A 16,587-nucleotide genomic window follows, 5' to 3' on the forward strand; every position below is an offset into this window, starting at 1 on the left:
CCGTCTCTACTAAAAAATACAAAAAACTAGCCGGGCGAGGTGGCGGGCGCCTGTAGTCCCAGCTACTTGGGAGGCTGAGGCAGGAGAATGGCGTAAACCCGGGAGGCGGAGCTTGCAGTGAGCCGAGATCCGGCCACTGCACTCCAGCCTGGGCGACAGAGCAAGACTCCGTCTCAAAAAAAAAAAAAGAAAACCAAGCTATGGGAATGGAGACAAAAACTAATATACAACCCCAGCCACCATCTATTGTTGTTAGGGTTTCCTGAGGTCCCAGTGCTATGGAAAGAGCTAACTTCTGACACCTGACTACTCAAGCTTCTTAACTAGATTCTCTGCCATCCTGGGGCTGAAGCCTAACCTTAGGTGGCAGAGCAGGTGGAGATGACCCAAGAAACCTACAACCTCAAACCAGGACGTCTTATTCAAGACTGAATTCCAACCTCCAGGGGGCACTGAGTGCTCTGTCCTGGAAGGGAACAGGGTGGCCCCGCGCTGCAAGAGGCAGATGGAGGAAAATGAGGCTGCTTGCTGTGACAGGAACTCATGGGAATGGGAGTACAATCAGTACACTCTCTTTCCTCCCATTCCATTCTGACCCACTTGGCAGGGAACTATTCTACGGTTCCTCCAGAGATCCCTACAAAGACACCCAGGCAATCAGAGGAGACACAGATGAATCAAAAGCAGGGTTTATTTTTCTATCAATCCCCAATCCATGTTCCAGCCAATGGATGAAGGGTGAATCAAGCCCCATGTAGACTCTTGGTAAAAACAATTCTAACATTCTAAAAAAATAAGCCAACACACTTCTTTCTTTTTGAAAAGCTCCCAGGCCTTTGGGAACAGCTGAAACAAATTCACATCCTGAATAGGTCTGTTTTCTCTTAGGTATTCGGATGGTCCCTCTCTGCTGCCACTTCTGCACAGATGAGGCACTGATAATGGCCTGCAGCTCACTCACAGTCCTAACTCCACGTCACCCCATGGTTTGATAACCTAGAACCACGTTATGATTTCCATTTATAATGCCCTAAGAACAGCTGAAAAGATCTGTATTAAATTCTGAAAACCTTTATTGAGTGCCAACTATTTGCTGGACACAGGCTAGGCACTGGGCAGTGATTCTGCTGGTTCTGAGAAACATAAGTGGTACCGTAGGGAGGTGTCTCCTCCTAAGTGGCAGGAGGATGTTTGCTGGGAGTTAATTCCTCCTCTGCTTACACCACATGTGGGTAGGTACAGAACTCAGGCCTTGGGAACAGATGCTGTGCTCTCTTCTACAGGTGCTATGTGGAAGAACCAATAACAGTTGTTAAATAGCTGTGGAATTTCCTCCACAATCCACGTAGTGATGTGTCTCCAAGGAGCTCTGGGTCATGAGGCCAATGTAGGAAATCTTCACTGAAGTTCTAGGGAAAAGAAAACAAAGAAGAATTAATTATGTTTAGGGGATGAAATAAGCCATAAAAATGTCCCAGGAAATTTTTTGCAAGTTCAGGCAACAATACCCAGGGGCCCCAGGCAACCAGGTTATGGCTATGCAACCAGGAGGCTAGAAAATCTTTCCACATTCACAGAGATACTGTGCCAGGAGGTGGCCTTCTAAACAAGGATTCTCAGCTGGGAATGATTTTACCCCACAGGAGACTTCTGGCAATGCCTGAAGACATTCTGGGTTGTTACAACTAAGGGATGGAGGGTTTACTACTGGGATCTAGTGGGTAGAGGCCACAAATACTGTTAAACATCCTACAATGCACAGAACAGCCTCCTACAACAAAGGGCTGGCCCAAAATGTTCACAGTGCCAAGGCTGAGACACTCTGCTCTAACCCCTCATATTTCATGTCGGCAGCAGAGTCTTGTCACTTGCAAATTTAACAGTCATGCTTCCAGAAACAACCCTAAAGGTCCATGACATGTGGTAATCTGTGTGGCTAGAGAGGAAGTCTGGTCAGATGCTCAGTACTTAACATCTTGAGAAAGCTTTTCTGTTCACGACTGTCTCATTTGGATTCTGAGGGGACATTGTGTTTAGTTAAACTAGACCCATTTTATGGAGAAAATGTTTGACTGCTCAGGGTGACTGGTGATTTGTGAAGGGCATGTGGACACCACATCTAGAGAACACCAAGGGTCTACTGTATCTGTGCCTGTGAGGCATTGGGTGTCCCCTCGGGCTAGATGCCTCTGCCCTGTGGCCACACAGGGGCCTCCTGAGCAAAGGTGGTAGGCTCACACGGCCGGACAGGCCGTCAGGATAGGGAAGAGAGACGCACCGCATGAAGATCACTATGTTGTGCACCAGGATATCAGGTACCGTGCAGAAGAAGCTACCAAACAGCAAATATGGAAATAGTTAGTGTTTTTTGTTTGTTTGTTTTTTTAAAAAAGCCTCAGCAGAAGAGTGCAGAGCTATACTGTCCTGTTTGGGGTGAACCCCTCCCCCTTCCGACCTCAGTGCTGCCAAGGCGCGTCAGCTCTCAGTCCCTGCCACTGTCGTTTTCATCCTCCCACAGCATCATACCACTTTCTGTTTTTTCAAACCCATCATATAAGTGCTGGCGCTTGGAACCTTAGTGGCTTAACGTTGTCTTTTAGAAGTTCCAGCACTTCCGTCACATATCAAATAATACATTCTTCCAATACATGCATAATAATAATAATACATTCTTCAAATAAATCTCAATACATCCAAAGCCAGGGAACCTATAGGCCAAAAGCTGAGACCTAAGGCAGGACCAGGCCCCAATCAATGAAGTATGACTTTGAATCCCTTTCCTCCAGTAGAGAGCACACACGTGGAGAACAGTGTCCTTACTACACATAGGAAAACGGTCCTCCCATCTCGGCCTTCCCGGTAAAATTCACCTGAAAATAAGATACCAGAGCTGGTCTGTGACCAAGCAGGCTTGACACAGAACAGTGTTATTAGCAATTCAAAGACCTTGGGTCATTTTTCCATCACATACAAAATACTTCCCTGAGATTGTCCCTAATACAGTCTCTGAGCCTCTAATAGATACTGCCAACCTCTTCCCTTTTCAGAGGCCAATGGACCTCAGGCTATAACACTGCTGCTTCTTAATTTGTAGCAAATCTTTTTCTCTTACAAATTATTCTGCTCCCCAGATGCTTAAATGCTAGCTGGTTTTTCTCACAATTATTTATAATTACAGGGCCCATCAGGTTTTCCTCACCACCAGTTCCTACAAGTAGCAATGAGAAGACAAAAAGGAAAGTGACACAGCTATGGCATTCCTGCAGCCCCCTACTCTTCTCTCAGGCCTGTGGGGCAAGGTTCCTAAAAGAACAGCATACCAGTTGCTCACTCCGAGGTGGAATAAGAGAGACGTTAGTAGTCACATATGTACCGACCACTGTGTTCATGTACTGAATCTGGCTGGACAAGCTGGTCACTGCCACCGGGTAGAAGTTGGAGTTCCTGATTTTCAGGGTGGCCTACATCAGGGCAAGTCAGGAAACAAGTGTAAGTGTCCTGGGTCCCAGCCTGACAGGTGTACAACCCAGAGAATGAGACCCTAAGGCTTACCATGATGGTGAGAATTACAAGGGAGTCTTGCTTATTAAATGTGACTTTCACCACTTTGATGCCGTCATCATCCACAAGGACTGAATGCGGAAACAGGAAGAAAACCACCAAACCAGATGCCAGGAGACAAAGCAGGATGGACAGGAGGACATATTGCTTACTGCAAATGACACAGCACATGACCGACCCAGGCATTCAGATATCAAGGTTCAGTGTGTCAAGATTAAACACAAAACCAGGAAAGAGAAGGGAGTGAAAGAGAAGTTCCAAGAGTCAGGAACCATAAACCAGTCAAGAAGCAGCGAAGCAGGAGAAACCTTTTAAAACTCCTTTGAACACTGTTTGCACTCTGGGAAGAGAAGCTGAAGAAAGGAGCTATGTGGACAGAGACAGGCCCACACCTCCCAGAACACCCCACTTTCCCAATTTCTTCTAATTCCATTCCTTGACCTTTAAAGTATTTCCAGCTTCAAGTTTCTTTGCCCAGATTGTGATGGGGGCAGAGATATCCTGCTTGGGCAAACAGTTATAAGGAAAATGGGGAACTTATAAGAACGTATGTACTTTTCAAAGAATTAACTGGCATTCACACATATAGAAAGAGATTAGGGACAGAAGTAGGTATTAACAGGTGAGAGGAAGGTAACTCACGTTCGCTGAGGGCGCAATCTCTGATCACTGTGTGGGATCAAAGCCACCAACTCATTTACTTGCTCTAGAAAAGAGCCAAACAATTACTTTGTAAATCCCATGTGCTGGCAGTACTTTCCTTCATGTCTCACTTGAGCCTGCCACAACAAATATTCTTCTGGAACGAGACGTTTTTAAAAATACTGGTGAAATTCACATGTTGGGTCTAATGAACAAGAAACAAGACAGTGCCATAAATTATAAAACATCTATCAGTGCTGCTAGCGTAGTGACGTGGAAGTTGAAAAACCTGGGATCCTGTTCTGGCTTTACTACACCGGCTTGGCAGAGTCGTTGAATCTCTCAAGGCCACGGTTTCCTCGCCTTTCATATGGAAGCTTTGGAGTAAATTATTTGTAAGGTTCTAACCAGCTCTAAATTTCCGTGACTCTCCAGCTAAACTGTTAAAGATTTTCTGAGGGCCAACTTGTTAATAGTAATAGATGATCCTGTACCAAGGTTGAGTATTTGTCTCTCTCTCCTGACCTGATATATTTTTCTGACCTTAGGCTGTTAAGGATTAGCTGTCCATTTCCTTGAAAAGCAGCTTCCAAGATGGTTTCCCCGCAAAGCTGTCCCAGTCCTTGTGAGTGACAGCGATAAAGAAATGTGCCTGTCAACGAACCCCACAACATAGAGCAAACTGAATATTCCAAACCTCAGGAAAAGAACAAGAGTGGAGGTGAAGAAAAGAAGAAAGGGTTGGCAAAATAAGGAGAGGAAGAGAAGTTGTGGAACTGCCCAAGTGTATTAAGTCAGTTGAACTGGCTCCTGTCCAGGGCACTGTCTCTGACTGTTATGGTATTACTGCCTACAAGAAAAGTTGTCTGGGCAGACAGGAGAACTCCAAAGGTACCTTGGGATTCTCATCAGAGAATCATCCCTCCGTGATCACCTGTTGGAATGTAGCCTGTCCCCTGGCACGTGAGACAGGTGATGCTATCTCTCCCGGTGAATTCCACATATGGGAACTGAGCAATGGCTTCTTCCTGCTCTCGTTCAGCCAGCAAACCGTCCCTGTCATCTTCTCGCTTTCGCCTGCAGGAGGAGGGGCGAGCAGCAGCTGAATGCTGAGACCCCATGGCCGTGATATGCCACTGGTGTCATGTCCTAAGATGAAAAGAGAGAGTGCACGTTAGCGGCCCCAGTGAACCACGACAGAAATCACTTCTTTTTTTTTTTTTTTTTTTTTGATACGGAGTCTCCTCTGTCACCCAGGCTGGAGTGCAGTGGGGAGATCTCGGCTCACTGCAAGCTCCGCCTCCCGGGTTCACGCCATTCTCCTGCCTCAGCCTCCCGAGTAGCTGGGACTACAGGCGCCCGCCACCACGCCCGGCTAATTTTTGTATTTTTAGTAGAGACGGGGTTTCACCGTGTTAGCCAGGATGGTCTCGATCTCCTGACCTCCTGATCCGCCCGCCTCGGCCTCCCAAAGTGCTGGGATTACAGGCGTGAGCCACTGCGCCCGGCCAATCGCTTGTTTCTATAAGAAAATTTAAAACGCAGAAATAACAAGTTGCCGCCCTGGGTGTGGTCCCAACAGCTGTACGATTTCCACCGGGACCCCCATTTTGTAGTACTGCTCCCCACTTCCCTCTTATCCGCCACTCACAGCCGGTGGGGGTGGGGAGGAGGAACGGGGCCTGCCTTTCGCGCACCTGCCTCGATCCTCACCGCCCTGGGACTTGGGGCACCCCCACTCCCACCTGGTCCAGCCTCGCCCCTTCCTCTTCACTATTTGTAAGTTCTGTGCCTTCCTCGAGCAACAAACAGGCACCAAACTGATAACGGGCCTTAACGATTCCCATTCTTCTCCACCCCCCAGCCCCAGGAGGCGGGCTCAGGTCACGCCCCCTGGCAAAAAGCGATGCTCTGAGCCCACCAAAGTGGCCCAGGCAGGAGCGAACGCCAGCGTCCCAGACCTGGAGGGCACGAACTCTCAGTAGCTCCTCTCCAGCCGCTCCCGCGACCACCTGCCAGCTGGAGGACTTACCAGCCTCTTCGATAGGCGGAGCGGCACGCACTCAGCGCGCAGGCGCCAAATACCAAGCCCGCTCGGGGATGCCGGAGCGCGCTCGCGCGTGCGCTCTTCGCGGCTCTGGAGGCCTTCCCGTCAACGTCGCCGCCGTCTCGCTCCCTCGGTTCCGGGAGAGGGCGGCAGAGAGCCCCGGGGAGCCGCGAGCCTGGCTGTCCGGCCGGGGTCGTCTGCGGAGTCCGGAGGATGCTTTGCTGTTCGCTAGATAGGCTGGGAAAGGCTCAAGTTTCCCGAGCAAAACACTTCTCTGCTGCAAGAGAAGGAAGGTGCTGCCGGCTACGGAAGCCATTCTGAAATATTCTTTAGAGCACAGGAGCTGTGTAGTCGCTGAGGTTACACAGATGCAGAGCATCCAGAGAAACTGCCTTTGCAGAAATTATGAGAAAATTATGACGGTGAAAGAGATCTGACTTACCCAATTCCACCTTGCTTCTAATCTCCAAGCTGCCCTTGTTCATTCCTGGGCATAGACCAAACTAACTTTGGGAGACATTTAGTTTATAGTTGAACTTCGAAGCAAAGATAACAGCCCTTTCCCAAAACAAGCCCCCTTCTTGCCTGGGGACCAGACTGCCTTTGTAAGACTAACAAATTAGCCACAAGATTAGAAATTATGGTTTAGGAGTCATCCAGCCAGAGGTCACAAGATTCCAAACCTTCCCAATTGCTCCAAGGGATAACATCACTATTGTAAAATCTAAGATCGGTGCTGGGGATATTTTTCAGACCCTGCATTCTGAGGCACCAGCTGGCAGTACCCAGACCAGTTATCTGGCTCAGCCAGTTCTGCAATCCCACCCAGGATTAGAAGTAAGAAGAGCCCACTTAGGACCCCTATGATTTCATCTCCAACCTGATCAATCAGTACTCCCCACTGTCTGGTACCCTACCAGCCAAATTATCGTTAAAAAACCCCAGTCTCTGAATTGTCAGGGAGACTTATTTGGGTGATAAAACTCCGGTATCTCATTCAGCGGGCTCTGCATGAATTAAATTCTCTATTGCAATTCCCTTATCTTGATGAATTAGCTCTGGGCAACGGGCAAGGAGAACCCGTTGCTTGACTTTTCCCTTGACTTCATGATTTGGGGGTCCTGAGATTTATTTTGCCTCCTGGGTTCAAGCGATTCTCCTGCCTCAGCCTCCCAAGTAGCTGGGATTACAGGTGTCTGCCAACACACCCGGCTAATTTTGTTATTTTTAGTAGAGATGGGGTTTCACCATGTTGGCCAGGCTGGTCTCGAACTCCTGACCTCAGGTGATCCACCTGCCTTGGCCTCCACTGCACCTGACCTGGGGACCTCTTAAGAATACTAATGCTGGCTGGGTGCGGTGGCTCACGCCTGTAATCCCAGCACTTTGGGAGGCTGAGGCGGGCGGATCACGAGATCAGGAGATCGAGACCATCCTGGCTAACATGGTGAAACCCTGTCTCTACTAAAAATACAAAAAAAAAATCAGCTGGGCGCGGTGGTGGGCACCTGTAGTAGTCCCAGCTACTTGGGAGGTTGAGGCAGGAGAATTGCTTGAACCCAGGAGGCGAAGGTTGCAGTGAGCCTAGATCGCGCCACTGCACTCCAGCCTGGGCAACAGAGCAAGACTCCATCTCAAAAAAAAAAAAAAAAAAAAAGAACTACCTGAGACTGGGTAATTATGAAGAAAAGAGGTTTAATTGAATCACAGTTCCACAGGCTATACAGGAAGCATGGGTGGGAGGCCTCAGGAAACTTATAACCATGGCAGAAGGTAAACGGGAAGCAAACACATCTTAGCATGGCAGAGCCGCAGAGAGAGAGTGAAGGGAAAAGTGCCACACACTTCTAAACCATCAGATCTTGTGAGAACTCACTCACTATCAGGAGAACAGCCCCCATGATCCAATCACTTCCCATGAGTCCCCTCCTCCAATTCAACATGAGATTTGGGTAGGGATACAAATCCGAACCATATCATTCTATCCTGACTCCTCCCAAATCTCATGTCTTTCTCACATTGCAAAATACAATTATCCCTTCTCAGCAGTCCCCCAAAGTTTTAACTCATCCCAGCATTAACTGAAAAGTCCAAGTCCAAAGTTGTTACAGGAAAGGGGTCCGTTCCGATCCAGACCCCAAGAGAGAGTTCTTGGATCTCGCTCAAGAAAGAATTCAGGGTGAGTCTGCGGTGCAAAGTGAAAGCAAGTTTATTAGGAAAGTAAAGGAATAAAAGAATGGCTACTTCATAGACAGGGCAGCCACGAGGGCTGCTGATTGCCCATTTTTATGATTATTTCTTGATGATATGCTGAACGAGGGGTGGATTATTCATGCTTCCCCTTTTTAGACCATATAGGGTAACTTCCTGACATTGCCATGGCATTTGTAAACTGTCATGGCACTGGTGGGAATGTGGCAGTGAGGATGAACAGTGGTCACTCTCATGGCCATTTTGGTTTTGGTATGATTTAGCTGGCTTCTTTCCTGAAGCCTGTTATATCAGCAAGGTCTTTATGACCTGTATCTTGTGCTGACCTCCCATCTCATCCTGTGACTTAGAATGCCTTAACTGTCTGGGAATGCAACCCAGTAGGTTTCAGCCTCATTGTACCCAGCTCCTATTCAAGATGGAGTTGTTCTGGTTCACATGCCTCTGACAAAGTCTCATTTGAGACAAGGCAGGTCCCTTCTGCCTATGAGCCTGCAAATTCAAAAACAATTTAGTTCCTTGCAAGATACAATGGAGGTACTGGCATTGAGTAAATACTCCCATTCCAAATGGGAGAAATTGGCCAAAACAAAGGGGCTACAAGCCTCATGCAAGTTTGAAACACAATAGGGCAGTCATTAAATCTTTTTATTTTTTTGAGATGGGGTCTGGCTCCATTGCCCAGGCTGGAGTGCAGGGTTATGATCTCAGCTTACTGCATCCTCTGTCTCCTAGGCTCAAACCACCCTCCCTCCTCAGCCTCCCAAGTAACTGGGACTACAGGAATGTACCACCATGCCTGGCTAATTTGTATGTGTGTATTTTTTTCTTTTTTGGTAGAGATGGTGTTTTGCCATGTTACCCAGGCTGGTCTCGGACTCCTGGCCTCAAGCAATCCTCATGTTTCGGCCTCCCAAAGTGCTAGGATTACAGGTGTGAGCTACCAGACCCAGCCAAATTTTAAAGCTCCAAAATAATCTCCTTTGACTCCATGTGTCACATTCAGAGCATGCTGATACAAGCAGTGGGCTCCTAAGGCTTTGGACAGCTCTGCCCTTATGGCTCTGCAGGGTACAACACCTTTGGCTGCTTTCATGGGCTGGTGTTGAGTACCTACTACTTTTCCAGGTGCACAGTGCAAGCTGTCAGTGGATCTACTATTCTAGGGTCTGGAGGATGGTGGCCTTCTTCTCACAGCTCCACCAGGCAGTGCCCCAGTGGGGACTCTGTAAGGGCTCCAACCCCATATTTCCCCTCGCAATGCCCTAGTAGAGGTTTTTCATGAGGGCGGCTCTGCCCACGCAGCAGACTTCTGCCTGGACATCCAGGCATTTCCATATATCCTCTAAAATCTAGGTGAAGGCTTCTAAGCCTCAGCTCTTGCCTTCTGCACACCTGCAGACCCAACACCATATGGAAGCTGCCATGACTTGGGGCTTGAACCCTCTGAAGCAACAGCCTGAGCTGTACCTTGGCCCCTTTTAGCCACAGCTGGAGCTGGAGTGACTGGGAGGCAGGGTGCCATATCCTGATGCTGCCCAGAGCAGCAGGGGCCCTGGGCCTGGCGCATAAGACCATTTTTTCCTCCAAGGCCTCCATGCCTATGATGGGAGGTGCTGCCACAAAGATCTCTGACACGCCCTGGAGACATTTTCCCTATTGTCTTGGTTATTAACATTCAGCTCCTCTTTACTTATGTAGATTTCTGCAGCTGGCTTGAATTTTTTCCATCCCGGCCCCTATGCCCTTGCCAAGTCAGAGTCTCACTCTTGTTGCCCAGGCTGGAGTGCAGTGGAGCAATCGCGGCTCACTGCAACCTCTGCCTCCCAGGTTCAAGCAATTCTCCTGTCTCAGTCGCCTGAGTAGCTGGGATTACCGGTGCCCACCACCACGTCCAGCTAATTTTTGTATTATTAGTAGAGACAGGGTTTCACCATGTTGTCCAGGCTGGTCTTGAACTCCTGACCTCAGGTGATCCACCCTCCTCAACCTCCCAAAGTGCTGGGATTATAGGTGTGAGCCACCATGCCTGGCATCCAGCTTGAATTTCTTCCCAGAAAATAGGTTTTTCTTTTCTACCACATGGTCAGGCTGCAAATTTTCCAAACGTTTATGTGCTGCTTCCCTTTTAAACAAAAGTTCTGATTTCAGATCATCACTTTGTGAACACATATGACTGTACACTGTTAGGAGCAGCCAGGTCAGATCACCTCCTGAATGCTTTGCTGCTTACAAATGTCTTCCACCAGATACCCTCAATCATCCCTCTCAAGTTCAAAGTGCCACAGATCTCTAGGGCTGGGGCAAAATGCTGTTAGTCTCTTTGCTGAAGCATAGCAAGAATGACCTTTACTCCAGTTCCCAATAAGTTCCTCATCTCCTTCTGAGACCACCTCAGCCTGGACTTCGTTGTCCATATCACCATCAGCATCTTGGTCAAAACCATTCAACAAGTGTCTAGGAAGTTCCAAACTTTCCCACATCTCCCTGTCTTCTTCTGAGCCCTCCAAACTGTTCCAGCCTCTGCCTGTTACCCAGTTCCAAAATTGATTCCACATTTTCAGGTATCTTTATAGCAATGTCCCACTCTTGGCATCAGTTTTCTGTATTAATCCATTCTCACACTGCTATGAAGAACTACCTGAAACTGGTAATTATGAAGAATAGAGGTTTAACTGACTTACAGTTTTGCAGGCTGTGCAGGAAGCATGGGTGGGAGGCCTCAGGAGCTTAGAATTATGGCAGAAGGTGAAGAGAAAGCAAGCACACCTAACCATGGCAGAGCAGGAGAGACAGAGTGAAGGGAAAGTGCCACATGCTTTTAAACCATCAGATCTCATGAGAACTCACTCACAATCATGAGAACAGCCCCCACGATCCAATCACTTCCCACCAGGCCCCTCCACCAATTCAACATGAGATTTGGGCAGGGACACAAATCCAAATCATATTGAGGGTGTATAAACTTTTATACCCCATTGCAGGGTTGAGCTAATCACTCTATGATTCCCTCTTCCCCCACTCCCCTTCCATGCATATTAATAAAATTTGTATGCCTTTTCTTCTATTAATCTGCCTTTCTTCAGTTGGTTTTCAGCAAACTTCCCCTAAAGTTTTGGCACTGTGAGCAGCACATCAATGCTGCTCTGCTCCTCTGGAAGCTTCCATGAAAAGAACTCAGGACCTCACAAGTCAGCAGAAGGGTAAGAAATTTTCACCAGCCAGGCTTTCAATCTCTCTTTCTGTGGAATCTGGTTGAGCAAATGGTAAAAATCACTGCCTTTTTCTCTCCTAAATCTTGATTAATGGGAGAAAAGCATTTGTGTGACTAGTCTTGGGTATGGCAACTCTGGTGTACTTTTTGAATGAATATTCATGTTATCTGATCCTTTTTCCTCCCGGAAATCCTGTTTTCCTTTGTCTTTGTCTTTCTGTGTTCTTATGCCATAAAGTGGGTACCATAAGGTAGAACATACACCTAAAACCCCAAAACCCTGCTCTTCAATTCAGCCTTGCAGACTGGTCAGTTTTGTGGTTCTGACCAGTCCAGTGTCTACTTAGAAAAACCACTGAGTCCCCAAAATAAAAACTGGACGAGGTCCCCCTCTCGTCTTGTCTTAAGTCATTGAGAGCCTGACTTGTGACCAAGTGGGAGCCCCTTCACAGGAAAAGGGGGCAGTTTTCCCTTTGCTCCTACACATCTCTCTCTTTACAAGTTCTATACCAGTTTTTATTCCTCATTTAGCCAAATCTGATGTAGTTGGTGGCAGCAAATGATCAACTAAAAACACAGTTCTCAGTCTCTATTTCTTGCAAATAGAGGTGGCTGTGTGACACAGTTCTGGCGGATGGGGTGTAAGAACTTGTGTGGAACTTCCAGGAAAGCTCCTTAAAAGGGATGGAGACTCAACTGATCCTTTGATCTTCATCTTCCTGCTTGGAATTTGAACTTGATGTTGGAGATGGGGCAGCCATCTTGTGACGATAAGAAGTACATGCTAAGGGAGACTGGGTAGAAAGGTAAAAGGAGCCTGGACCCCTGATGGCATTGGAGCCATGGTCAGAGCCTGACTGCCTAACCTCTGAGCTCTCATTAAATGAGACAAATAGCCCCTCAAAATCATGTAAGCCTGGTCTTTGGGGTGTCTCTTTTTCCTGGTGGGATGCAATCCTAACATGTAGATATAGAGCTAGTAAAGATAAAAGACTGGATCTTATAACAAGAAGAATGACTGCTTTGACCATATACCATGGAGGCCACGCTGAGGTTTCTAACCTCTTCCAACTTCAGCCCTCAGGGCACATGCCCTTTGAGAGGGAGGCCCCTTGCCTAACTGAGGCCTATCTTCCAAGTTAGGCTTTCCTGCCTGAGGACCTGCCTCTATAGGTAATTAACCTGAAGAGCACCTCTAGTGAGAGCCCATCCTCTAGACACATGGGTGTTGCCTCACTTTGTGGCCTCTCTTGGACACCCTGCCAAGGGCAGGAAGCAATAAACCTAACGTCTGTGGATGGACAGTGGGTGGTTTAGACTGTCCCAGAAGCAGGAAAATGAGGAGGCAGCAGCCTGATTCATACAGCTTAAGATGAAGAGGAGCCTAGAAGGAGATTGAGAACTGTGGGTGCTTTGAAAAGAGGGAAACAAGTTAAGGGCTTACAACTGTGGTCAGGAAGTGGGAGGGCTTTGGGGTGATGGAGGTCTGGGGGCTTCACCAGTAGAGCTCTTGAGGCTCTCTGACAATCTGTCTCCGAAAGTGTGTCTGGGACAGACAGATTGTACTCTCCAGTGTGGCTTTTATTCCTCCTTGTTATGCCTGATGCATAGTAGGCCCTCAATAAATGCTCACAGAATGACTCAGTCTGGAGGCTGGCCAGCACCGCCCTGGGGGAGTAGTCCTAGCCTCCGCAGGAGCCATCTGGGAGGCAGTGTTAATTGGGCAGCACATTCCTGAGGAGACAGCCATCACTTCTCACCTGGGCTTGGCTTCGCAGGCGTGTCTCACCGTCGCAGTTATGAGAAGTGAGGTTACTGCAGACGTGAGCTCACTGGGGCTCTCCGGGTGGGCCTGGGCAGAGGGGGCCAGCTGTGTACTCCTGTGCTCCCAGCCTCCTCAATCTCTCCACGTGCATGTACTCTTGGCCCTATAGGGCCAGGGCGGTGCAGGCCGGAAAGGGCTGCTGGTCCTAAAAGGCCCTGTGGGGCCAGGGGCAGGTCAGCGACTAGCTCTCCCCAGCTCTGCATCCCTTCCTGGACTCGTGGGCAGGAACGGGATGAAGCAGGAGGATCTTCAGGGCTGTCGTGACCTGCCTTTGCACTGGTGGGGTGACTGAGGAATTCGAGTTGGAGGTGCTCTTCATGGTCTTCATTCTGTCCCCACTTTCTTGATTCCATGCTTGAGAAAGCTTGCTTGAGGTCAAATGACACCCAGTGAGTGAAAGAATCAGGACCAGAACTAAGTCAGTTGTTTCCTTATTGGGTGCACTTTCCCAAAAGATCGGGACTTGCTAAAGCTTGGAGAGTTGGAGGCTGAGCCAGGTCATAACCCCATTGCTGCAGCCACTGTAGTACCTGAGTGGACTTAAGAGGCACACAAACCTTATTTAATGGATTCTGTGTTTATTCTTACGTGAATCAGAGATCTTAGAGCCCAAAGCTCTGGCTCATATGTCTAGAGTGAGGAAACAGTCTCACCCTCTGAAGTTCTGGGTTCAGTTCTCTAAATGAATAGGGTCCCTTGCTTTTAAAAACTCCTTATGACCTTAGAGCATTTTACCACTTACATGGCACTTCCTTTGATGTGAGGCAGCTGTTATTCCCATTTTATGGGTGGAAAAACTGAGACGGAAGCTGATTTGTCTTAACTATTGTGGTAGGGTCCAAACTGGATCACTGGGATTTCTGCTCCCAAGTTGTCTCTTTTTTCCTTACTGTGCTAATTTGTGTGAAGAATGGGCACAGAAAGAGAGTTTACAGACTTTTTCTTGGAGGAGTAGCACATAGGGTGTCTATGTAGAGAAGATCCCAGGCAGGGGTCTGCACCTGTGGGTGCACTTGGAGGCAGAGAGCTCTGCTGGGACAGGTTAGACACAGTGAGGGCGCAGGGAGCTTATGTGTTCAAGTGTATGGTAGACACACCTGAGAGTGATAACTCAAGCCTACCCTGAGAGTGACCCTGTACAGCAGATGCACCTGAAGGCAGTTCAGAAGTCTGAGCTAAAGATTCTGGGAGTGGCCGACCTGGAGATTAATTTCTTATCTATGAGAACGTCCGAGTTTCCCTGCTGTCCAGTGGGACATGGCCGTACAGGGGATCGAGCCCCTTTCTTTTGGATTAAGTGAAGGCTGCCAGGTGGAGGCTGTTAGGGGGCAGGGTGAGAAGTGAAAATGCTGTAAACTGCATGTTTTTCACAAGTGGCTGTGGTTCTTCTGCCCAGCGCGCCACCATGGGAACATCCCCATTTGTAAGTTTCCCGCTAATAACGCCCCTGGTCTCGTATGCTGGCTCGGGGTCTCTTCTTCGGTCTCTTGAACCTGGTGCGCTCCCTACTGAAGTTAATAGGGGTCTGGCACAACATCAAGGAACTGACAATTCACCACGACCTTGTGAAGGGGACCCAGAAGCCAGTCAACCAAGGTGGTCCCCAAAACCACATTCTCAGCTCTTCCTTTGAGGGACCTGACGAGGCTGTCCGTGGGACCGGGGAAGGAGGGTCTCGCTTGCATTGGGCCCATGTTCACCTGTCTCACAGGTGCATCTGGAACAGCCAATAAGTGTCCTGGCTGCAGCTGGAGGGATGAATCTTCCTCCACAAATCCTGGAGGGCAAAAGAGGTCTTATTTTTTAAAAATTTAAACCAACCTAAATCTAACTCAGAGCCCCATCCTGACTGGCCCCAGGGAATTTAATCTCCTCCATTACTGAGGCTACCTCCCCCTCCCCACCGTCGCTCAGGAGTCCTGGAGAATTGCTTCTTGGAGCCCAGGAGGCAGGGTATGCAAGGGCCTCTCACCATGTCATGCTGATCTCCCCCTTGTCCCTTGTCCCACAGACCTCTGTGTTGGATCATGTTACTGCTCCTTGTGACCTGGGAACCTTGGCCCAGGCTGGTAAAGCTGGTGTGCAGGGTCCAACATGCCCATGCAGTCATGCCCCTTGGAGACCCTGACCCTTCTCCACGGTGATGCCAGGGCAGGGTTCAGCTTCCTCTCCCCTCACCCTGCTCGCTCCTTGCTGTCCTCGCTCAACAGCATCTTGAACACCTGATATCATCTCTTGAGTAAGCCCAGGAATTCAAGAGAGACAGTTCAAGAGGTTGTCTTTCGGGCCGGGCGCGGTGGCTCAAGCCTGTAATCCCAGCACTTTGGGAGGTCGAGACGGGCGGATCACGAGGTCAGGAGATCGAGACCATCCTGGCTAACACGGTGAAACCCCGTCTCTACTAAAAATACAAAAACTAGCCGGGCAAGGTGGCGGGCGCCTGTAGTCCCAGCTACTCGGGAGGCTGAGGCAGGAGAATGGCGTAAACCCAGGAGGCGGGGCTTGCAGTGAGCTGAGATCTGGCCACTGCACTCCAGTCCGGGTGACAGAGCGAGACTCCGCCTCAAAAAAAAAAAAAAAAAAAAAATTTCTACCCCAAAGAAATCTAGAGGACTGAGTTATCCCTTTGGAACAGGGGACAGGTATTGGGGAAAGACCAAAACACAAACTAACATCTTAAAATGAACATAATCAAACTTTCTTAAAGGGGGACCTGCAGACCACAGAGACTAATAGCTGCCTCTGACACTATTAACAACTGCCCCAGGCTCAGTACGGCCTGAAGAGGGTGACAACACCATGAGATGGCTTTGGGGGTCTTAGCCCTTCATAATTGCCGCAAGTCCCTCCGCCACTGGCAACCTCAGATGAACACAGTCTAAGTAGGTTAAACGGTGATCCAGCCACACACACAAAAACTGCTTGCCCCTTTTTGCCCTTCCTCTAGGGGGGCTGGAGCACCCCCCGAATGGTACCTGTGGTGCCTATGTTAAGAGCTGGCACCCTGGAGGCAGGTGTGGGAGGAAGGCTGCCTGGCCGGGGAGTTGGGGGAGCTGTGCCTGAGGGGTAGGCTGGAGATGGGCTTCC

General features: G+C 48.8%; 1 protein-coding gene across 4 annotated transcripts; it reads right to left on the bottom strand.

The window, feature by feature from the left end:
• Window positions 1-673: 673 nt before the first annotated feature.
• TMEM106C (transmembrane protein 106C) lies at window positions 674-6,323 on the bottom strand. 4 transcript variants are annotated; one of them, XM_011936268.1, is made up of 8 exons: window positions 6,236-6,323; window positions 5,138-5,352; window positions 4,204-4,267; window positions 3,553-3,712; window positions 3,378-3,461; window positions 2,821-2,870; window positions 2,279-2,332; window positions 674-1,409 (listed from the first exon to the last, which is right to left on the bottom strand). In XM_011936268.1, the coding sequence occupies exons 2-8, from the start codon at window positions 5,322-5,324 to the stop codon at window positions 1,313-1,315; spliced, it is 696 nt and encodes a 231-aa protein (XP_011791658.1). In that variant the 5' UTR covers window positions 5,325-5,352; window positions 6,236-6,323; the 3' UTR covers window positions 674-1,312. The 4 variants fall into 4 exon arrangements, with proteins under 4 accessions (XP_011791658.1, XP_011791656.1, XP_011791659.1 ...); XM_011936266.1 differs by having other exon boundaries at window positions 3,321-3,461; XM_011936269.1 differs by having other exon boundaries at window positions 6,165-6,321.
• Window positions 6,324-16,587: the final 10,264 nt, after the last annotated feature.

The sequence above is a fragment of the Colobus angolensis genome, unplaced genomic scaffold, assembly GCF_000951035.1.
Source record: "Colobus angolensis palliatus isolate OR3802 unplaced genomic scaffold, Cang.pa_1.0 Scaffold151, whole genome shotgun sequence".
NCBI lineage: Eukaryota > Metazoa > Chordata > Mammalia > Primates > Cercopithecidae > Colobus > Colobus angolensis.